Source organism: Oryctolagus cuniculus, chromosome 8 (assembly GCF_051225735.1).
Source record: "Oryctolagus cuniculus isolate XC-2025 breed Fujian yellow rabbit chromosome 8, ASM5122573v1, whole genome shotgun sequence".
Classification (NCBI taxonomy): Eukaryota; Metazoa; Chordata; class Mammalia; order Lagomorpha; family Leporidae; genus Oryctolagus; species Oryctolagus cuniculus.
In genome coordinates, this window is record NC_142874.1 from 132,693,779 (window position 1) to 132,719,110 (window position 25,332).

General features: G+C 37.4%; 1 protein-coding gene across 18 annotated transcripts in view; it reads right to left on the bottom strand.

Annotated features, from left to right (window-relative positions):
- ADGRL3 (adhesion G protein-coupled receptor L3) overlaps positions 1–25,332 on the bottom strand; it is an 868,573-nt gene that overhangs the window by 319,741 nt on the left and 523,500 nt on the right. For all 18 annotated transcript variants that reach the window (XM_051819791.3, XM_051819792.3, XM_089302717.1 and 15 more), the window contains one exon: positions 1,791–2,591. In XM_051819791.3, the coding sequence (XP_051675751.3) occupies positions 1,791–2,591 (801 nt within the window). The remainder of the gene's footprint in view (positions 1–1,790; positions 2,592–25,332) is intronic.

The window sequence follows — 25,332 nt, forward strand, 5'->3', positions numbered from 1 at the left end:
TCTGACTGAAGCTTCTCGAAAATTAGGGAAAATGTCACTTATTTTGTCATTCTTGCTGAATAAAAAGGGGAAACTCATTCACTCAACAGCCATTAAACCTTATATGTATATTTGCAATATATAACACTGGAGTCTTTATCCCAGATAAGGATATAATCAAAATACAGGTAAGGCAAGGCCACTGGCTTAAGAAACTCAGAATCTAGTTCGATAATGAGATGGTTTAGGTCAGAAAGCAGACTGCAGAAAGCTGGTAAAAGCATGGTGTAGAACAACCATGCAGAACATAAGAAATATTAACAAGAAAACTCTGAATGACAGACATAATGTACTTTAAATTGTCAATTACTATCAAAATTCAGACTCAATATCTTAGTTGTCCATTATACTTTAGCTCACTAGGCTAATCCTCCACCTGTGGCACCTGCACACCAGGTTCTAGTCCCGGTTGGGGTGCCGGATTCTGTCCCGGTTGCCCCTCTTCCAGGCCAGCTCTCTGCTGTGGCCAGGGAGTGCACTGGAGGATGGCCCAGGTGCTTGGGCCCTGCACCCGCATGGGAGACCAGGAGGAAGCACCTGGCTCCTGGCTTTGGATCAGCACAGCGCTGGCCGTTGTGGCCATTTGGGGAGTGAACCAACGGAAGGAAGACCTTTCTCTCTGTCTCTCCCTCTCTCTCTCTCACTGTCTAACTCTGCCTGTCAAAAAAAAAAAAAAAAAAAAAACCAACAACAAAAAACAAAAAACACTACTATGTCTTGTTATGCAACCTAACTTTTGAATTAGAATAATCCTGCTCATTTGCATAAACAAAAATGAAAAAAAAAATAAGGTTATTTTTGGCTCTGTCTTCAAACAGCACTAAAGGAAACAGTATGTTCTAAAAGGGAAAAGGACACTTTTAAGGCATTGGAATTAAAGATCATCTCATTCTTACTCAAAACTATGTTTCCACTGTCATTTCTCACAAAATTGACATCTATTTTTCTCTGTACCTCTCAACATTTTTTTCCCCTATATTTCAGTTAGTTTTACTCTACATCACGTACTCTCTAACTGACCATACTCCCGGATGTGGCGGTCCAATCTTACACTCATCTTGCAGTGGAGACAGTGGTGCAGGGCGTCTGAATCAGGACATCAAGCCAAGTGGAGAGCACAGCTGAGGGCACTTCACAATTAATTAGAATGGAATGCTTTCTACTTAAAGCAAAGTTTCTGTGTGCTTCTGTAAAGAACTAACCAGCTGATAAGGGCAGATGTGCTTCAAAGCATAAGGGCCACAGACTGGAGACAAGCCACACCAAAGAGAGGAGTCCGCTTCTAAGGGTTACACCTTTTTAAAGATGTATTTATTTATCTGGAAGGCAGGGAGACAGAGAAAGAGACAGATGTCCCACCCACTGGTTCATTCCTCAAATCCCACAAAAGTAGGGCTGGACCAGACTAAGCCCAGGAGCCAGGAATTCCATCCCAGTATTCTTAGTGGGTAGCAAAGGTCCAAGCACTTGGGCTATCATCTGCTTCCTTCCCAGACACATCAGTAGGAAGCTGGATCAGAAGTGGAGGAGCCAGAACTCAAGAACTAGTACTCTGATAGGGGATGCAGGTGTCACAGCAGCAGCTTAAACCACTGTGCCACACAGCAGTGTCTTATGGATGAATAAACAATGCACAATTTTTAGTTACACTGATCAGAAGACCACAGAGTCTAATCCAAATGTACAACAAACTTGTTGGAAATAAACCGTAAACATTTCACCCACAGATCTCCATCAATAGTCAAACTTACCTGATCTACTATCCAGGGGTCCAAAATCCAAAGAGTATTTCACGACGTGGTAGTTATTCCACACATAAAGTAGGTTGTCCCTGGGATTGTAATCCACAGCGGCTATGTACTGGTATGAATTGGGGAAGGGCACATCCACCAAGCTATCCTTGCTCTGGTCGGTGTTGTAAATGTAGTCAATCTTATTTCCGGTGGCCTCATTGTCATCATCCTCATATACAGATTTGACCACGTACAGAATTCCACAAATCATAAAGGCATTGGAAGCTGATCTCTTATCATATGCAGTATCCCATGTCCCTTCAATCCGTAGGGTGTAAGGGTTCAACTGACTAATGACAATTCTGCCATTGTTTTGTTCTGTTGCATAGATCACCCATAGCCCATTCTCGTCCACTGCGAGGTCTATGTCAGATTTGCCTCCCCATCGGTAAGGGGAGGTATCGTGGTAATTGGCATTGGCTATGATAGCCTCTCCACTCTTGATCCTAGTCCGCAAGTCAAACTTTACAATGTTTCTGGTGCGCTCCTTGTTGAAGAACAAAGCTCCATCGTACACTACAAATCCTGTGCCATCCACCCTATGAGGGAGTTTGTAGGTTGTCGTTGGTCTCCCAGCGATGAAATCATCCTTGGATGAGTACTCAGTGAGGGTGTCGGTTCTGTAGGGTGTCCAGGGCATGTAATAAATCTTGTCAGAAGCCTGCAAAGGGTCTTTGCACCATGCCCCAGACTGGTGGTCGGACTCAAACAAATGTTCACTCTGGTACACTCCTTTTAGTAGTCCAGGACAAAGAAAAACTGTTGGAAGGGAAAGAGTTAAAATAACAAATGTATTAATTTACATTTTGACAGATATTTTTATTTGTCACCAAATGGGATGCAACTCTAACAAAAGATACCCGCCACCACTTATTTTACTATATTATCTTGAGACCACAAAGTATTCTTGCACATCAATTGTAACTTTTTTTCCCAAAATATTGTGTTTTCATTTGCTGAAAAAAATTAGACTTTTCTAAGCAGCTGTACTTTCCTGTATATTTTACCTTTGAAAATACGAGCTACATACTTTTGGATATATGTATCAGGTGTGACAACATATGTCTATGCGTTCTATAGACATAACAAGCACAAAAGTTTATACACAATGTTTTTATTAGTTCACTGAAGAATATAACTTATTTGGTGTAAAAATTTCTCATGAAATTAGCTATTAAATAGCTGAATTAAGAAATAGGTGAATAGCCTATATATATTTTTTCTCTGTGATTTTTTTATCAAGGAAAAGAAAAGTCCTGTGTTACAGGTCACTGAATCTTCTAACATAAAGGCTCTCATAGTTGCTACAACACACACAGAGCATGCAACCCACACAATTAAAAATGAGTGATGGATGGATACTGGAAGGAAAAAGAGAAAGGAAGAAAAAGAGAGGAAAGAGGAATAAGGAAAGAAGAAAAGACAAAAGGTTACAGAAAAGAACCCAAGATCTAGATTTTAATCAGTTAAAAATGTCCTGTTAAATACAGTGGTATTGGAACTTAAAAACATGTACCTTTTACTGTTACATGAGAAGAGCATTAAAAAAACAAGATTACTTGCTATCATATTTTGCTGCTCATACTTCAGAATGAACATGGGGAGGAATCATTTGATTTCCTCGATTTTTAGTATGACTCAGTAGCATACTGTGTAAGTGGTGGTGAGAAAGCACAGCTGATTAATCTGATGAAGGGGCTGTACAGCAATGTTTCCCAGAGGGTGGCCTGGAAGCATCTATTTGAAGTGGGATGGTTGGATGTCACACAGGAAGGAAAAAAGAGGTCCTTTGCCACATTTGTTTAAGAAAGATCACATCAAACCACGTTGTGACAGAGATTCTAATAGCTTACATACATTTGTGAATCTCAAAGGCAGAAGCAGGGAGGGGCTGGGCAAATTTCACAAACTAATTTGATAATTCTGAAACCTTTCTTGGAGTGCATTGTTTTGCTGAACTTGCTATGGGAAACACTGCTCTAATATATTTACAAAGCAAACACATTGAAAAATCATGCAGTCCATTGTTATGTTTGAAATGATTAGAAGTGTAGTGGGTGGAAAAATTAGGAAATCACAGGGAATTTGTAGGTTGACCCATTTTTTAATGATTACAGGATTATTGCTTCAGAATTAGTATTTAGCTTCTCAACAGTAACTCTAAGTGCACATCCAATGGAAAAGAACCTAAGATGACACTCAGCCAGATTTTGGAGAAGATTGGAAAGGAAAGTACATTACTAAAGTGCTCAGGGGATTACTCTTGAAGAAATGAAGTCTGGTGGTGGCGGTAGGGTGGAAGCTGACTACCAAAACCTTTCATAGCAAAGATATAGGGTTATCATCAATTTACAAACAATAATTTCGATAACTATAGGTATCTCTCAAGAATTTTAATCCAGTAGATACCCTTTATTGTCAAAAATGCATATATCCTGGATATTAAAGTTAATCATCAGTACTTGGGCTATTTAAGTAATTCACTTTAGGGTATTTGAGAAAACTCTCTCTCCTTTTCCCCCAATAATTAAAAACTGTAAGAACAGGGGAAACCACACCAGAGCTATGGAAAATTACCTGGTATAGAAGGAGAAATACATCTAGAGCAATAACTATCAGCATCCTATGGATTTTTAACTATGTATTTAGAAATAAAGAGGAATAAGACACAGTATTGAAAATTTTACAATATTAAACTGCTTTAGGATAAAAGGATCAAACCAGCACTAGTCAGTAAAACAGACTAAAGTGAAGTTGAGCAGCAGAAGTAGTAAATAAATTTTCATAAAATAGATAAGAATTAATAACAAAATTATTTTTACTATATGTTAAACTGTTAAATAACTTAGCCTATAAATAGTATATAATTTATATGAAAGGTATTTAATTACCTTTTTGTTCCACTTCTATTGGAGAGAGAGAAGTAAAGAGAGAAAGGAGAAAAGAGAATAGATTAATGGTACGGTATTGGCCAAGAACTTTTTATTCACCTCTTCCAAACTGAAAGTAAATAATTTTTCACTCATACTGGCTTTATTGAACATTACATGATTTTTAAACAAACCCATTTCTCTAAAATAATTAGTTGTTAAATAATCATACTGTAAGTTTTAAAACACACTTGGAAAAAATAAGGTGAATGTTAATCAAACTAAGATTGAATGAACATACCACTCCAAACTATAGACATAGGAAATGCAAAATTCGTAATTAAGAACACTAGTATTCCCGTTTGAAAGGCAGATCTGCAACCATACACAGCAAACTTTTAAATAGCTTGGTTAATCTCACTTATAAATATTATAGCTTATACTGTTCTGTAACATAATAGTCTAGCTTTTCATGCATCACAAAGAATTGATCCCAGAAGGAGCTACTCTGCCATTCAAACCACGAGGTCTAAGATTCTTCCGTAGCTTGTCAGTCTTAGGAGGTTTGGCATTAGAAGGGAATGTTATTATTCCAATTAATGGTCTTAGAATCCATACTGAAGCAACTTCTCTCCCTCCCCCTTCTCAATATTTGATACTAACATGGAAAAAACCTGCTATCAGAAGACTGATAGAAATAATGAGCCACCAGATTTGGTCTTCTCTGAAATTCTTAACTGCTTCCACATACCTTTTAAAACTAAACTGAGATTCTCAAATGTATTATGAATTTCTCAAACTAGATCCCACTATTACCTTTAAGGTACTGATCAATATAAGTCAGTAAAAATTCTGAGAAATGGGAACCTGGTCATGAACCTCAGCAAGCTGCATCATCTTTCTCTTATTATACGTGTGTCTCATTAGATACAATTTGCTTATATCCTAAAGAAAAAAAAAAAGGACTAACAAGAAAAAGGGAAAGATGTTGAAGAATGGGTTCATAATACAAATTTTTTAAATGACATCAATACAAAGGATGAAAACAAAGGCTGTTTCAGCAAGGTATGGGGCAGAGGTCAGATATTATGCATAATAATAAATTTAAAACTCTAGGAAAATTACAAAAGCAAACAAAAAATACATTTGAGTAATTACATTTGACTGGGATCTTTGTGCTCTGACCTAAGCTCATATGCCTTTAGCCAAACCACACTCATTGCTCTTCACTGACCTCTTATAAGCTTTAATAATCTCACATATTGGAGCAAAAAACAGGTATATATATATATATATGTACAAAATTAGAAAGTTGTAAACAGGGCTATCATTTTTTAGATTCTCATCTCAGTAAATTACACAGTTTTCTTTTTAACCATATTGCTAGGAGTCCTTGGAAGCCACTACTTTATGGTCATAATTTGTCACCTTCCTCTATTACTCTTTCTTGTGCACCTGCAGTGTTTACCAGACTGCATGCCACAATCAAGCCAGCTGAAAGCTTTCTCTAAGAGATGCACTTGTTGCTTTGACTACTTTTACTAACAATCCTGTGTTCACACTGACAACTAGAAGAGGTATAACTAAGCACCTGAAAGATGAATTGATGGTCTCAACAGTTTGGATGTGAGGTTCATTTGAATAAAGGTTGGAGACGGAATGGGAAGTCATAGCATAGTGCACATTTTTCAATTGCTAGCCAACAAATGGTTTCTTAGAACTAATTTGGTGCCTTGAAATAGCTCTAAATACAATATCTATACTTAATTTACATAATCTTGAGAATAAATGGAAATATTCATATTCAAAAGCATAACATACACTCTTACAGAACTTCGATCTTCGTTTACATGAACTCATTCACAGTCTTATTCTTGAGGGCAAATATCCTAACTTCTTTGTGAGTGACATTTCTCTCGAAGAAATACTTAATAAGGAAATTTCACCTCTATTGTTTCAGTTGCCATATGGTAAAATTTTGTTTTTAATTGGTTTTGCTTTAATTTTAGAGGGATTGGCATAAGTTGTTGTGTAAGTAAAGTCTGCCTCTTTCATTTGCTGATTATTCAATATTAAGATTTATTAGGCAGTTCTGCTATGGAGAAAATTATTATGGTCTTGCCCATGTCATGACTGGCTGTAGCTCATTTATCATTTATTTGCTATTTTCAAGACTGAAGTAAAACAGTCCTATAATTTAAGTTGAAACAAGTACACACAAATCATATTTCCATAACAAAAGCTGGCAAGACAGCATAATTTGTCATTGAAAAGCTCAGTAACATTTAGGATTGACCACTCATTGCCTATCATTTAATTCTGATGCTAGATTACCAGAAACAAGCACACCACTATATCCTTCACAACCACACACTACCTGGCACACAGTAAATACTCAGTGAATAGCCCTGGAATCAAATACACAACCCAAGTAACAATGATTCCCTTGGCTCCTTGATATTGTACGTATGTTGTAAAAAGAAAAAAAAGTGATGAACCAGAATCTGGATTCACTATGTAAGATTGTACATGCAATGCATACCAGGAATAACATCATAAGATATTTTAATGAGTGGAGAAGAAAGCAACCATCATAAGCAATTTGTATCTCCTACTCATTAAACATAAAACTTGAGGGCATAAAGAAAAACAACATGTATATGAATGGTCCTGCCAGTTATATTGGCAAGAAAAATTTGCTGCTATAAAACAACCTGCCAATGATGAAAAAATACAGGCCCCCAATATTCCCTTTTCTCCTGTTCTGGAATGAGATCATAAATTAAAGAATTGTTTGTTGACAAGAGTGCTACGTCCTTCTTCAGGATCTCCTGTCTTTTAGTCTGGTCCAATATCCTGAATTCTGACATTATAGCTGTCACTGTTCATTTCCAAACCTCTTTGGAATTAGTTTCTTTCCTTTTCTCTCTTCACTTTTAAGCCCTAAACTATTTTTATTGTCCATTCAGCATCTATAAATATGTTTATATATTTCCTTAAAGTGATTTCATTGTTGTTCTTTGTCAAACTTAATGTCAAAAGCTATATCCTGTGGTTAGAGTAATGACATTCAAACTAACAGTAATTTTATTCTGTAGAAAAGCAAGAAACAGGAAAACAACACTAGCAAACTTTTTCTTCATTCCTCAACAGTTCATAAAATAGATATAACATATAGCCATGTTTTTGTTTAAAAAGATAAGATGCTGTTAGTTCTAACTACTTCCGTAACATATGCAATACTTTCGGATTGCGTCCTTTAATTAGAAAAGGTATGGATCAGAGAGCACAAAAATGCATTACAAAGCTTTTTCCAATTGCATCTCAAATTACAGAGAAATACTCATAGATTTGTTGCCTGCCAAAACTTTTAGTGCCATTACTAAGAACTATGAAATTTTATCTAATTCTAATGTCACTTAAATTTTTTCTTTTACACTGTAAGTCACTGAACATTATACTTTCATCTACAATCCAAATTTTCTAAATGAATAGGTTATATTCCAATAATGCCTCTATATTCCTGTAATATATAAGTAAAAAGACATTTATGGGGGATATAAGATGGTTATAAAATGTTAAATAATTTATAAACAGGTTTTTTTTTCATTGAAATGTTGGAGTATTTTGAACATAATTACTTTTCTGGTTACAGGTGGCTTAGACTGAAGATGCATTTGGGTACCCACAGCACAAGCCCGTTGGGGAGTTAGGGAAATGGCAAATGGGCAAATAAGTAACTAAAAAAATCAGTCCTGGATGCAAATTTGCTGCTAAATCACCCATGAACAAAGTCATCTATAAGAGCATAATCAAAAGTTTACATAATACTTTATATTTTCATAGCACATTATGTATAATTCAATAATGCTTTCAAATGAATCATGATTTTATTTTTCTTCAAACAATAATATGATGTAATATTTATTATTTCCATCACAGAAGAGTAAATAGAAACTCAAACAGTGAAAGGATTTGGCCAAGGTCAACAGTGGTAGGTGCAAGGCCTGTCATTTGTTTAATATCATACCCTGGCTCTTCTATCATATAAACTCAGTGAAACACAATGTGCGTCGTGTGTCCTGCTCTCTGTTTCCTCTCTGTCAATGAGTCCATGAAGGAGTGTACATAAGAGGAGACAAATAACATAAATGACAGCTCCTTGAGGATAGACTCTCTGTTGTAACAGTCATTCACTAAACAATGAAGCTTTGTGTGCAGTACTAGTAAGATTTTAACATCACAGCATCTTAACTTTTTAAATGAGAAAACTAGGCACAAACAGCATGACTCCTGTGGTTACTAAGTGCTAGCATTGGGATTAAAATCCAAGTTTTGATCTTATTCAATATTGACCTTTAATAAGATGCAAGATGACCATTTTCACTTCCAGCGCCTGGAACACTGGAAGTGTTCATTTGGTATTGTTATGACTTTGTGCGATGACTAGGTAACACCATGATATTTTCAAGGAAAGGGATTGGATGACACTTTTTTTTTTTAAGTGCAATCATCCCTTGAGACTATTCTCATAAGAGAAGATAAAATAATAGAGAAGACCTATGAATTGCACATTTCTTGGCCAAGGAAAACAACATTTCTCTTATCACTGGAAACAAACCTGTACTCAATATCTTATGTGTCAGAAATTCTTATTACTCTGAGATACATGATACTCTCTTCTTTATTTCACATCCACTAAGAAAAATATGGAAAAATTTTAGTAAGTAGAAAGAAGAAGATCTTTGAAGTTCATTAAATTTTTTGGCATATTGGATATCAAAAATTCTGACGGGCATCTGTCTCTTTCAGTAAATAAGGTGCTAATCCTGTATTTAATGAGAGACAGGAGTAATCTCTGCAGCTCAGCTTCTAAATTATGTTTTTCAAATAATACCCATGCATCGGTGAATAAAAGTGCCACTCAATCACCTTGTATTACAATGGCTTTATATAATGTGTTTCCAAAATTAACACTTCCTAATGAATTTCATCCTGGAGTGTGTAGATTGAAAAGTCAATAATTCATAAAATGCTTTTGCTAGTCACATTCTAATTTAAACACTTAAATACAATATCTATAGATATTATAGAAACTGAGACAGCTTTTTATTTTTCATGGCATTCCATTCCATTGATGAATCTATAAAACCTTTCAAACTGTTCATTTAGCCTTTAAAATAAAATGGTGTTATTAGTAGACCCTTTTGCGAATCTATTTGTAATAACTCCTAGTAAAAATAATAATTTTTCAAAGTTATTGTTGGTAACACTTAAAGTCAATATTACATTTGGTTTCTCAAGGATGGACCCTTGTTATAATGATTTGTCACCACTCTGTAATAACCACACAGCATTCAGAGTTACTAAACACTAAACTAAGACACATTCACCTCAGAGTGGTTAAGACTATTTATGTATATTAATTTATTGGATATACTGAATGCATCTGAGTTCTTAAAATCAAGACTCTTAATGCTGTGAAAAGAGAAGTAAATAATAATATTAATCCTCACACTTAACAGTTACTGAGCATGTAGTATGTGAGTAGTTACTCTCAGATCATTTCATTTAATCTGCACAGGCTCCCTGTGGATTTGGTGGCACCATTATGGACACGTTGAACTGACTTCTGCCTCAGGGAAGCTCACAGTCTAATAATCCGTGATTTTCAGTATACTGATCTACCAAAGATAACCTATCACATGCTTGCAAAGAAACCTGCAAAAAGACATCAAAAAACAACGATAAGAATGAATGGTGGGAAAAGAGGGATCTGTCTGAAAAAGCTCAAGGTAGACACACGAGGAACACCACCTGGACTCAAATCCACCCTCCTGTGGAAATGCGCCATCCATTGCTCCCAAAGCTTGATGACCGATTCTTTTTACTAGGTTCTAAGCAACCAGCTCTAGACCAACAAATGTGATACTAAAAATGCACCTAGATTTAATTCCAGAAATATAGCAAAGACTTTATAATTAACATCCCCAGGATTTAGACTGAGAGTTCTGTTAAATGTTACTTAATGTCACCTGATTTTATACAAATGAGAAAAATAAAACCAGAGGTTTACAACACTGATCCCAAATCACAGTTTACTTTTTAATCCTAAATAGTATTTAAAAGCAAATGTGATACTTTTTGATTCATCTAACAATTTCATCTACTATGAGAGCAGAAATTGCTATCCTACCTAATCTTACTGATGAGAAAAAAACAGAAGCTGTAAGAAGTCAAGTTAACATATTCAATTTCTCTTTTTCTTTCTTCGTTGTTTATTTATTTATTCGAATGGCAGAGGGAGAATGAGAGTGAGAGTGAGAGTGAGAGTGAGAGTGAGAGTGAGAGAGATTCTTCATTAGCAAGAAACTGAAGGCAAGATCTGGAGTACACAAGTACTCCAACATGGGACATGGGCATCTCAACTTCCAGGGTCAATGCCCATCCACAGTTACTTATTTGTGGTAGAATTATAACTAAATATTGTTCTTCCCGTCTTTACCAGAGATCTGTTAAGATCCCGTGAATCAATTTTGGAACTTAAAGTTTCTATCATCATTTCACGCAAGAGAATAGGACACCAATTCACAAGGACATCCCGTAAGGAACAAACAACACCACCACCAACAAAAAACAACATTCTGATGAACAGCCTACGAATGCCAAGGAGCTTCATCCCATTCTGGCATTTCATGGCATTCTTCCAAATGCTCCAGCCAACATGGGCCTGGACTCACTAGCCAGAGAACAGAAGATGATTTGTATTTACCAACAGCATGGTTAATAATGACCATGATTAATTTTTATTTAATATAATATATATAAAGTTTTCTCAGCTTTTTCTCATTTTGCCACGCCTGTTCATTATCTCTGTTACTTCCTAGTGAAGCCAACTCTATTATTAGTTGCAAGTCATGTTTCTGTTCTTTCAGGAACACTTTATTTCCTGGTGCCCACACTGAACAACTCTGTAATTTCAACACTAGTTGCAGGAACTTTTAAATAATATTCTAGCCCAGGGATTGCCAAATACTTTCTGCAAAGGTCCAGACAGGAAAGGATTTAAGCTTTGTGAGTCAGGGACTATCCCTGTCCAAGTCACCATCTTATTTATTTACAACTCTTAAAAATGTAAAAGGCCTTCTTAACTCATGGACTCATACACAGATACCCACTAGATGCTGATTCCATGGCCGTAGAACACCGATCACTGTTTAAATTCATTTCTCCTATGTCATCTCATTTACTATTCTCTATGTTCTCTGTCCTCTTGCTGCTGCTGCTCCTCTTCCTACACTTTGTAAAGACGGATTTATTAGTTTGCAAGGTACAGTGGCAGAGAGAGAGGAAGAGACTGAAAAGGAGGTCTTCCTTTCCTTGGTTCACTTTCCAAATGTCCACAACAACCAGGTCTTTGCCAGGCAGAAGCCAGAGGCCAGAAACCAGGAACTACACACTGAGTTTTGCTAAAGAATTTCTTCTCAAATTCATCTATGTGAGATAAGGTGCTTTTCTTGGACACAAGCTAAGGCAAGCACCACGTTCCAGTCTCACAAGGCACCTGCTGGTCACTGATAAGCAGGACAGCAACACTTGACTTAAATGAGTGACGTCTGCAGCAGTGAAAGACATGCAGGGGTGCTTGCACAACTAAAGACTCCAAAAAAACAGTGAACACATGAAGCTATTTGCCATTATTGTTCCTACTCAAAAGGCAAACACATGGTTTATTCATTACGTGTCTTAGAGGAGACTTGAAGACACTGCACTTTTCCTGGACAGATCATCTGTGTTTCTTTCTTTTTCTGTGGCCATCACCATGGGTCCAAGACAATTCAGCATTTCATAGGCCTAGCCAAATATGGTTAATTGGACAGTGGATAAGTTTACTCATTTTTCACCCTTAGCTCAAAACATTCATAATGCAGTTTCATTCTGCAACCCTTTAATATCTGACATAAGAATTGCATGCTCCAAGAATGGAGGTATGTTCCATCTTGTTTTCCATTTGGCTTTATATTCTTGCTTTAAGAGACAGTGGCAGAAGGAATGGATGTTCCTTAGGACAGTTATAAATCAGCTATGTTAAATTTCAGAAAGGGAATATGCAAAAAGTTGATCAAATGTATATAAGGTGATGCAAAACCGAAGTCAAGAAATCAGATTTAAAAAATAAAACAAACAAGGCCGGTGCCATGGCTCAATAGGCTAATCCTCTGCCTGTGGCGCCGGCACACCGGGTTCTAGTCCTGGTTGGGGTGCCAGATTCAGTCCCGGTTGCCCCTCTTCCAGGCCAGCTCTCTGCTGTGGCCCGGGAGGGCAGTGGAGGATGGCCCAAGTGCTTGGGCCCTGCACCCCATGGGAGACCAGGAGAAGCACCTGGCTCCTGGCTCCGGATCAGCGCAGTGCGCTGGCCGCAGCGGCCATTGGAGGGTGAACCAACAGCAAAAGGAAGACCTTTCTCTCTGTCTCTCTCTCTCACTGTCCACTCTGCCTGTCAAAAAATAAAAAAATAAATAAATAAAACAAACAGAAAAATGATGTAAGTGTGCTTTCTCTCCAATTCTTTGTAATACTCAGCCAACATCTGTTGGGCAATTCACTAAACATACACTTTGTTGCAGTGAAGTATGTCAAAGTAGAGGAAAAGCGAGTGCTTAAAAACTTTTAAAATGACCTTATTCTTTGCAGTTAGACCAGTGGCAACATAGTTTATTCCTACTTAAACTAAACTAGGCACCCCCCCTCAAACTTTTTTTTTTCCTCCTTAAAAGTCATCTGTAGAAGATTCATAAGAAACAAATGGCTGGTGAAAACACTGAGGGAGAAAACTACCAAATATATTACATGATTAGGTAATTTTTTCACCTTTTAAAAAGATTTTATTATTTATTTCAGAGGTAGAATTACAGAGGGAGACAGGGAGAGAGGGAGAGAGAGAGAGAGGAAGAGAGGGAAAAACAGAGAGAAAGGTCTTCCATCCACTGGTTCACTCCCCAAATGGCTGCAGTGGTTGGAACTGGGCCAATCTGAAGCCAGGAGCCAGGAGCTTCTTCCAGGTCTCCCACGTGAGTGCAGGAGCCCAGGGACTTGGGTCATCTTCCACTGCTTTCCCAGGCCATAGCAGAGAGCTGGATTGGAAGAGGAGCAGCCAGGACTAGAACTGGTACCCTTATAGGATGCCAGCACCACAGGCAGAGGATTAACCTACTGTGCCACAGTGCCGGCCCCATAATTTTTTCACTTTTTAATGAAATGAAATAAACATCCTGAATACAAAAAATCAGTGTACAACAGGTAAACTGTGTGAAGTTGACATTTATTAAGCTTTTAATTTCTTGTTTACATGTATGACTGTAAATACTAGATAAATATGATAATATCTACCACAGAAGATCTTTCAAAATACTTTAAAGAACAAATACATTTCAAACAGAAATGATATTTTCTCAGGAACTCTCATAATTATGACATGCTTTGTTAATTCACTACAAAGTAAGCTGTATATGTTCAACGATTCTGCCTTTTATATTCACTAACACAGCTCAGCATTTATCTAAAACAGTACCTGGAGTATGTTGTTAAATCAAGACAAACGTTTCCATCATAGATGTTCCTAAATAACTACTTGTACTAACAAAGGCAAATAGAAATAAAATATGTGTGTAGATTATGCAATAGCTATTTGAGATGAATATTTTCTGAATATAAATTAACATCCATTTGTCAATACTCTAATTACTAAAACACTCAAATCATTACCATGTTCTGTTCCATCATGCTATCTTTTTTAAATAATAAAATAGGAAAACTGAAAACATAATATCATGTATTTGGGGGGTATTTAAAAATTTTATTTATTTGAAAAGCAGAATGACAGAGAAAGAGGGAGAGAGAAAAGGAAAGAGGGAAGGGAGGGAAGGAGGGGAGTGGGTGGGGAGAAAGAAAGTAAGGAGTATCAGGGCTGGTGTTGTGGCATAGTGAGTAAAGCTGCCACCTGCGGTTCAAGACCAGCTGCTCCACTTCTGATCCAGCTCTCTGCTATGGCCTGGGAAAGCAGAGAACATGGCCCAAGTCCTTGGGCCCCTGCAACTGTGTGGGAGACCTGGAAGAAGCTCCTGGCTCCTGGCTTCAGATGTGCGCACCTCCCGTAGTTGCAGCCAACTGGGGAATGAACCAGCGGATGGAAGACTTCTCTCTCTCTCTCTCTCCCTCTCTTTGCCTCTCCTTCACTCTCTGTGTAACTCTGACTTTCAAGTAAATAAATAAATAAATCTTAAAAAAAAAAGAAAGCAATGTGTATCATACACCTGCTAGTTCACTTCTCAAATGTTCACAAAAGTTAGGGTGGAACAGGCCACAGCCAGGAGCCAGGAACTCCATCTTGGTCTCCCATGAGGGTGACTGGGAGCCAGTCTTCAGGGTGCATGAACAGGAAGTTGGATTAGAAACAGAGTGGCTGGGATTTAAATCAGCACTCTGAAGGTGGCCAAGGGTGTCCCAAGAATCAGCTTAGCCCACTCTGCCACAATACATGGCCTTCTTTGAGTGTTTTTAAACACAGCTAAGTAAGTGCATCATTTTGGAACAAGAAGCATTTACAGTAAGGACAGCCAACGGTTACTGAATGTTATCCACATGGAAATTCTTACTGTTAACTATTTTAGTTACAACTTTGTAAGCTAGCAACACTGTTATCACTATTTTACAGGTGAAACAGTGAGGGACAGAGAAGGTAAAGTATTTGTTTCAGGGCACAAGAGACAGAAAGAGCAGCTTCTTAAAGACCATCTGACTTCAAGACTTAGACTCATGGGATGGTCTACAAAGGCTCCAAAAAGCTTACAGACCAGTTTAGACAATACTTTTTTTTTTTTTAATTCAGAAAATGAAATAACTGAAAAGCTTGATGTCCTATTTCAAAGATCAGTGAATCTGAAAAATATGTTCAAATATATGATGCTTGCAATGAAATCTCAAGTTAGGAATTTTGTGTGATTTGCCATAAAAGGGGTCTTCAAAAGGATCATGGAAATGCATACTATGAAAAAAATTTATACAAATTTCAAAATAACTTATATCAAAATAAACTTATCTTTTCATTCTGTTTTTTCCATGAACTTTTTTTTAAGTGTCCTTATATACATGAGAAATATGTGGTCTACAGAATCTGGCACTTATTTGTAAGTAAATGATATATACATTTTGAAATAGAATGGAGGTGTAAGCTTTAGGTTTCTTGAATTTATCAGGTCAATGTTTACTAACCACAAACAAGGGCATCTTAATGCACAGGTCTTTTTTCAACATGAGCTCCCCTGTTATGTATGTACCACGAATTCATCAGACAAGGTCAAGTTCTATACTCCACTATGCCTATCAATTTCAGAGAAGAGACGTTACTGACAGATACTGTCAACTGCTTGGCAATGGAAGTGCAAACCCATTGTATACTCTATGAGAAGAACTGAATACAAAATGTGCTGCAGTGCTGTGAGAACAGGTTTTCCTTCTTTTTAAATCAAGTGTAGCTGCATCTAACACTGTAACACTATCTCAATATTATCTCTAAGCTAAGTTCATGCATTCGGAGGGATCAGATGTCTTTGAAGCAACTTTTTCTTCAGTTTAGTAAACTACATATTATCTATTTGCATCCAGAGCTATTAATTCTTGCCAAGTGTTTACCACATTATTGGTCTTGTCACTAAACAGTGCCTTCTTTCTGTTTTATAGCTAGTGTAGCACTTCTCTATGACATCAATAGATTAAAACATTTACTAGTAGAAAAAGTACTTGAAAACGGAGTGAACTCATTTTGTTTCAAGCTAACCCAATAAATATGTCCAGTTTACTGATGTTAACATTCTTTTAAAATTGGTACATATTTATCTTGTAAATTTCAAAAAGGCAGAAGAGATAGATTAATTGCCCCCTCCCACCTGCCAGCAATGCTAAATTGTTAATGCAAACAAATGGCAGTTTAATAGGAAGAGATTTATATTTCAGATATGTACATGGGAAAATTTAGTAAAAGGTCACTGAGGGGTATCTATTATTTGTAAATCCACAGAACTACTTAAAGATATAAAGCATAGTGGCTAACATTAATTGGTTGAATTTTATGATGCTAGCTTGATCTCAAGTTTTTCTTACCTCTTTTTTAAATTTACTAGCAGAAAGCTGGTCATTAGCAAACCTAGGTTTCTTCTATTTGCACACGTTAAGATAAAATAGAAGCAAATCTAGTCCTATATGTAGGAATTGATAATTAAAGAATAAACAAAATCATAGGAAGAGTCAGTACCCTTCTTGACAGTATTATAGAAGAAAAAATTTTTACTGTAAAGTTAAAATAATGCTTGATTTGCCTGTCCATTGCCTCCCCATAGAAGACAGCCCTGGATATGGCTTAAATAACCAATCCTCCAAAACCACTCTGACCCAGGAGCCCTGCAAGCAACAATTCAGATACTCACAGATGATCCAGTCTCCAATTTCTATGTGACAACAACTTTTCCCTTGGTTATGACAATACAATGGAAGAAAAGTACTGTTTATTGAACGAGGTCATGCCCCTTGCTGTAAAGTAACTATAGTACATCTGTTATTCATCTATCACAGTGAGCATATCTCTCATTAGACATCTCAGACTTTTTATTGTGACACATTTGATTTTATTTCTGAAAAGCTGTATGTGAATGAATGTCTTGCTTTCATTCTTATATATGATTTTCTTATACATGAACTTCTCTTTTTACATAAGAAAAAACAGATGATCATATGGGCCATTCTCTCCCTAACCAACTCTTGTGGACTGAAACAATGATCCTCCTGCATCTGTGCTTGGGCACATACTAACTGTTACTCTATACTGCCTTTAACAATCTCCTAAAAAAAATCTCTAATACATCCATGTGAAATTGGATGAAATCCCATATCTTCCTTGAAGTTTTCAGAAAGCCTGCATCTTGAAACATAGGTCTCAGGAAGAAAATTTGAGTGAAATATATCACTTTGGGAGATCTGAAGTAAGACATCCTTCTATTACTTTGGTTAATAAGAATAATTAACAATTACTAACAATAATAATTAACAGTTAAGAGCAGAATGCCAGAGAACAGCAGATTCTCTGTAACGCTGGTCAACTCTTCCAAAAAGTGAATCTTACCTGACCAACAAAATCAACCTGTTTTCTAAGAATGCAGTATGTGTTGTTCAAAGAACTGATGAAATAATGAGCACTTTATCAAATCAGATTTATATATGGCTATGTAATATTTTCTTCATAACACTGAATAATAGTCAGAAAATACATATTGATGAGGATGTCTACAATTTTTTTGAGTTATCAACCATAATATATTCAAATAGTGTTTGAACTACAATGTCCAGAAAGTAGGGCCCAAGACAAGGACTTTCATGCAGACAGTGACAGCAGGAAACAAGTGAGGGGAACAGGGAGGAAGATACAGGAAAGAAAGACTAAGAAATGTGGTCCTACGGAAGCCGCTGCTGTGGGCACCAGGTTCTGCCCAGATCTCTGAGAAATACACAGACCGCCTCCCAGAATTGTCCACCTGGAATGGGGGTAGCTGGAGTCAGTACAGATGGACTGCTCCTCCCGAGTGGTCAGACAACTGTGACTACTAAGAGACCCCTGCACACCAGGGGCTGGGCAGCTGGCTGGTATTGTATAAGAACATGAACAAGAACTGGGCCTTAATGATTAACCCCTCTTGTCGCTCCCCCTCTTCGTGGAGGAACGACACTAAGCCCTGCCTAGGCTTCATATCCGAGTCACGGCACCATTATGTCGCTCCCCGTCTTCATGGGGGAACGACACAGGACCCTGCGCTGTTCTTTCGTCTGCTCGGCCCTCCCCGGGTTTGCTGCTGGTTCTTCCCGGGTTGGCTACTATCCCTTCCACCTCCGTGGAAGGGCAGTTCCCCCTGGCCACATTCCCCACTTCCGCAGGGGAGCGGCACACCGCCGGCCGGCTCTCTCGGGGGCTGCACAGGTGTTCCTTCAGACAGATGTTCCCCATAGATGTTCCTGGTGCATGCCGTCTCTCTCCTCCTTTATAGTCCTCCTCCGCCAATCCCAACTCGGCTGCCCACACGCCGAGTACGCTGCTCTCCAATCAGGAGCAAGTCCTACAGTTAATTGGTTGAACTGGAGGCAGCTGTGCGGAAGCTGTTTACTTCTCTCCCAGCGCCATATTGTGGGAGAGCAGATGCATAGAATAAGTCTTAATTCGAGTAACTTAGTCTAGTCCGGATTGCTCCCCACACCCTCTCTTCTCATAATGCTAAATTTTACATTTATTTAGCAGTCATTTCAATTTAGGGTATGGCAAAAAGTATTGTAATCTTGGGGTTTGTTTTTTTTAACCTGGCATCTGTTCTTCTCTAACTTTTTTTTTTAATGCTGCAATATTACTAGCTTATTTTGGTAACATCTTTTCCAGTTACATGCAGCTGAGAGTGAAAAGTTCAAAAAAAGAATTGCAGCAGCTCTAACATTTATACATTCTATAGAACTCCCACTGCAGGCATAGAAAAGGGGAAAACGGAACTTGGTGCTGATTCTGTCTATTCTCTTGTCAATCCTGGGTATGCAGAAAGAAAGAGATAAATCACCTGGATCACAAATCATGAGTTCGCAAACAGCTAAGACACAGCTGATGAGAGGGATTTTGGCAGAAGTAATAATTCTTTTCTCCAGGTTCATTTTATGATATGGTCACATTTATTTGAATTTAGCCCTTGGATAGCCTTTCCTATTTTGATAAGAGAAAATGTGTTTAGATAGACTTCTATTGTCAGAAATTATTAAATAAAATATTTCCTACATCAAAGCCACTGCTCAATTTTATGGGCTCTTATTTCTTGGTCTTTTAAGATGTAGCATAGAAAGATACTTGGAGAAATCACCTTTAGTTACGCATAATATAAATGGGTCCAGAATTCTTGAATAAGAAATATAAAGGAGACAGGGAATCCTTTCATATTTTATATTTTTTACTTACTGACTTATATATGGAAAAGTGAGCTGTTGCAATTTTTAGGATTCTGATAGGACATAATTTAAAAGTGGCATTAGACCAAAGTCAATTAATATAACTCACTAAATTAGCATGGAACTTGAAATACTTATAAGCTATTTAAAGGCAACAGAACGTATGCGGTGCTGAAAACTGGGTACACAATAAATGCTTGCTGATTGACCAATTTAATGAACTTAAAGATGAGTTAAGAAGAACTAATTTCCACATGAAAGAACACACAGAAAAAAAAAATCAGTAGACTCAGTGCTCATCAAATAAGCATAACTGGCTCCAAGACGTTTTCTCATTGAGGAAACAAGCACAAAAGATCATTAACCACTGGCATAACCCAAAAATGTAGCACATTTATTAATATTAATAAAAGCTGGCTCCACAGCCAGGGTAGTACTATAGTTAATACGCATTCATATTTATAAAGTTTTATCATTACATGTTTTTGTAATTAAATTTAAAAAATAATTTGAGACAAGGAGAGAGAAAGGGCTCATGTCTGCTGGTTCACTCCCTAAAGCTGAAAGCCAAGAATGCATCCAAGTCTCCCACAGGGACTGTAGAGATCCAACTACCTGAGCCATCATTGCTGTGTCCCAGGAAATGTTTTGTGAGGAAGCTGGAGTCAAGACCTGGAGCTGAGAACAGAACTCAGGCACTCAACGTGGGATGCAGCATCTAAACTGCTAAACTAAACGCTCACTCCTATATCATTACTTTGTGATGCACAGGATACGTTGCAGCACCTGCAATATCAGTCCTCATTATTTTTCAGTTAGGTGGCTGTAATTCAGACACCCAGGTTTAACTGACGGATATCGCAAATGCGCATGATTTTGTCAAAAAATTTTTCATTTTAATACATTTTGATGCAGAAACAGAGACTTCAAGTGTATTCAGAGAATTACATCAGGAGATAAAAGGAACTGAAATCATAGTGAAGAATGTGGCATCACTTGCCTTCATGCAGATGACAATCATTTCTTGAATTTAAATATGATACAAAGCATGTTCAACTAGTGGTGTTAATTATATAACTATGTGAGTTAAATTCAATTGATGGGTTGGGATTTCAACCCTGATTTGTCAGAATGCAAACTGTTTTCTAAACAAAATGGTAGACAGTTGTTTGTGGATGCAGCGTGACATGAAATGAAATGCAAACGTAAAATAAAACTTTCCTTTCAATGATTCCAAAAAGTCTCAAATGTGTTTTTCCCTGACAGCATTCAGAAGTAGTGGCATTCCAACTGACTTACTGAAATGATGGCATTATTTGTTCTACAATCATACTATTACAGCCAAAAATCTGAACCGTATGTTTTTAGGCAGCACTGTTCAGTTTGTAGGATCCCCTCCTGCCAACTGGCTCCTAACTTTGGTAACAAGCAGAGAGGACAGAAACTAGCACCAGAAATCATTGCATCTTTACAGTGCAAGCTAAGTGTCATCTATAACTACTGTGATGAAATATATTCTGCAAAAACAGTAACAGGCAAAGACTATTGGGTCACATCATCCGTGCATGTTGACGGAATTGCTGCAACCTATTTTATGGGAAAAGAAATCCTTCATCTAAGAAGTTCTGCTTCACAATTTTGGTTCTAATTCGGTCACAGAGTTCTTGAAATCCCTATTCTTCTATGCACGATGTCAACATGTCGGAAGGGTTGACATGGACAGTACCGAAAATGAATCTGATTCATTATGTGCCACAAATTTTTCACAGATGTGTCAGCAATGTTTGATCAATGGACCCCATGCAGTACTACAGCTGAGACGCACGCCTGCTGGATGAACTGTTAAACTCAGTCAACGTACACGGTAGCATGTGAGATAAAACTGACTCAAAATATAGCCATTATCAAAACAAAAACAACAGAAAAGCCAAATCAGTAATATTTACTTGAAATGTAAGGACTCTGAAAAGTGTACTAGAATGTCACAATTCAGCAAACAGTAGAAGTTGAGAGAGCAGGCTTTGAGTCTTATTGCTTCCAACAGGTTCCATGCTGGGTTGATCACCGCCTTAGCTGTCTAACACTGGGTGAATCACTTGTCATCTCTCTTCAGTTCAGTTTCCTTCTTGTTAAAAAAGTGTAATAAAAACCTCAGCATCTTTGCATTACATGGAAATTTAAACAGAGTTTGGCATAAAACAAAAGCTTGATAACCACTAGGGACTATTATTTTTATTACATAAACCATGGCTACTGAAGGATCTGTGATAAACACAAAAGAATGAATGCAGTACTTTCTTTCATGGATTTTATAATTTTGTTAAGGATGTAACTTATCTTTATGTAGTAATTACAAAATTAAGTGGATGGGACAATTATACTACATTAAAATATGCAATAAAGTACCAAATTATAAACTGGGCTGAAACACTGGGATACATTTAGGAAGCAGATATAATGGGCTATAAATGTTCAGGAGGTTATGTTAACAAGATCAATATAACAAAATATGAAATGTATTACATGTTAGAGCTAAAAATTAAGAATTGGCAAGATGGGGGCTGGCATTCTGGCACAGCAGGTTATCCTACTGCTTGTGATAACCACATCCTATATTAGAGTGCCGGTTCCAGTCCTGGCACCTTTTCTCCAATCCAGTTTCCTGCTGATGCTTCCTGGAAGGCCAGCAGAGGAGAGCTCAGGTGCTTAGGTTCCAGATCTCGGGGACCTGGATGTAGTTACAGGCTCCTGGCTTCAGCCTGGCCCAGCCCTGGAAGTTGTGGGTGTTTGTTGAGTGATCCAAGAGATGGAAAATAATCCCATTCATATTCTCTCTCTCTCTCTTTCTCTTGCCCCGCCCTTTTAGATGGATGAAAACAAATAAATACATTTTTTAAATACCAAGTATCAAATAGCACATCAGTCAACTTTGATCACTTTTAATCAATTTTTAGCTGACAAAAGTCCATAAATAAAAGCACCACAAGCTTCCTTGGTTTTCATTGTTTTCCTATTCCTACTTAAAAAATTGCCTACCTTAAGAATTCTGAATTTTCAATTTGAATGTTGGAATTGTAAGTATTAAGGATTTTCAGACTTTAAATAACCAACAACTTAGGAAAACACACATATACACACATACACAAGGAGCCTTTTGAAAGTTTGTGGAAAATGTGCATGATGAAAAAAACTATAAATGGGCCAGCGCTGTGGCTCACTAGGCTAATCCTCCGCCTTGTGGCGCTGGCACCCCGGGTTCTAGTCCCGGTTGGGGAGCTGGTTCTATCCCGGTTGCTCCTCTTCCAGTCCAGCTCTCTGCTGTGGCCTGGGAGTGCAGTGGAGGATGGCCCAAGTGCTTGGGCCCTGCACCCGCATGAGAGACTGGGAGGAAGCACTTGGCTCCTGGCTTTGGATCGGCGCAGCACGCTGGCCGTAGCAGCCATCTGGGGGGTGAACCAATGGAAGGAAGACCTTTCTCTCTGTCTCCCTCTAATTCTGCCTGTCAAAAAAAAAAAAAAAAACTATATATGCATTTCAATATGCATATATTGAATGCAAACAAAGAAGACTTGTGGAAGATCACATTTGTGACTTTGATTCAGAATTTTACTTAGAATCGCTCTAAATTCCTCTATAACCCAAGTGACACTTGTTGATGGCACAATGGCCACTTTCTCCCAATGCCACTGCAATTTCACAGGACAGTTTTCATGAATAAAGATGAAAATGTCAGTAATACGAACAAAAGGGAGATGACAAGTTTGGAAAAAAGCCAGTAGAGCTGTGCCAATGACCATGAAACTTGAATCTCAGAAGGGGCCATATGAAATTTGGGTGAGGCAAATCCTATACTCTCAAGACAAAATGTTTAAGGTATTCATTATACTCACAAAAAAAAATGAAAAAATAAAAGCACTTGAGGGTAACCCATAATTAATTCTAAATTAATGCAATCAGTGCCATGGTGAGTTAAATCCACAACACCTGTTGGACTTGTGCTAGGTACAGAAGCACATAAGAGACTATCAAGGAGGGGGTGTCTCAGAACACAGGATGACTTTATATAAGGCCGGAATACATATGAAAAGACAAGCACACGAAACTCTAGAGTTATCACTCTTTTCCTTAATTCTTCATCTGCTTGAAGTCTCATTGCAATTATAAATACTGAAGAGAGTATCTAAGATTCAATTAGACAAACAAAAATTTTCACATGCCTCACTGCAGATAAACATAATCTTATAAAATCAAGGATAGTGCCAAAAAATAACTAACTAGCACATCAAAAGAAATCAACAAACTACTATTTTTCAAACCCTCAATATATTTTACCAGCATCAGTATTCAGAAAGGGGCACTTTATATGGAAATGTTTACTTAGTCCTAAGTGGAGGAGACTCTGGTACATTTTTTTTCTATTAATCTTGGATGTGCCACGACATCAAATAAAGCCTGGGGAAACTTGAACTTTTATTAACAATTATAATTTTATGTTCCCATTAAGACACTTTGGCGGCAATAGTCTTGCTCTGTGAAGCATTGTTAATTATATTTTGAAGAGTGTTACACACTAGGTCTTCTAAAGTACATAGAGGCCACACCTCAAGAAAGGGAATCTATTCAGTGCTTTGTAACCAGGTGATTCCAGCCTGCAATGCCAACTGACCTTCCCCAGGGGTGCAGATTGATTCCTCATCTTTTCTCAATTCTGGGCTCTAAACAAAATTCCCCCTCCCCAGTGTCAAAAGGAAAATTGTTAAAATAAACCTCAAAGCAAACAATAGACAAAATATATCATAAAGGGGCACCATATAGCCAAGTGGCAGACGGGAACATGGGTTCACTGATACAGGATTTAGTCTTTTTTTAGCACCCATTTCTCTTTCACTGCTTCTCTGAGTCACTGCCCAGCAAGACTGTCCTAATTCTCTACCCCTAACAATAGAAATAAAATGATATCTATCTTTTTATAAACTGATCCATTTTTTTCCTAAAATCATACTCAACCATGATACTTGGTATTTCAATTGCAAATCCAGGAGTTTAGCTTTGGAAGTTGAATGGCTAAACAAAAGCTTTCCATACTACATATTTTATTCAGATAGGAGTCTCCCACAAGCTGTTTCATGCTTGATAACTGAAAAAAATTGTATTTATTTAACAATTTTGGTTCCCCAAATCACTTTTATGTTAGGTTTGTAAATGGATCACACTTTAGTTGAGATAGGATACTGAAGAAAAATAAAATAATTTGTTAAACATTTATTTTGCTATGGACATTATTTTAATATTCAAATCTATTTATTATAATAATTATAAGAGACCCTATAAGTATTAATTTCCATGTTATTGAAGGGAAAACTATAGCTCAGAGAATTTGAGTCAATTATTAACATACAGATTCACAATGATAAAACTATTTTACTGATAAAATAATAAAATACTAAGGAAAATTGTGAGGAAACGATAAAAAACAAATGCCGTTGATCAAAAGGAGGAGGAGTGAATGCTTAAAAAATACATTAGTGGGGCTGGCTTTGTAACACAGCTGGTTAAGCCACCACCTGCAACACTATCATCCAATATGGGTGCCCATATGGGTGCTC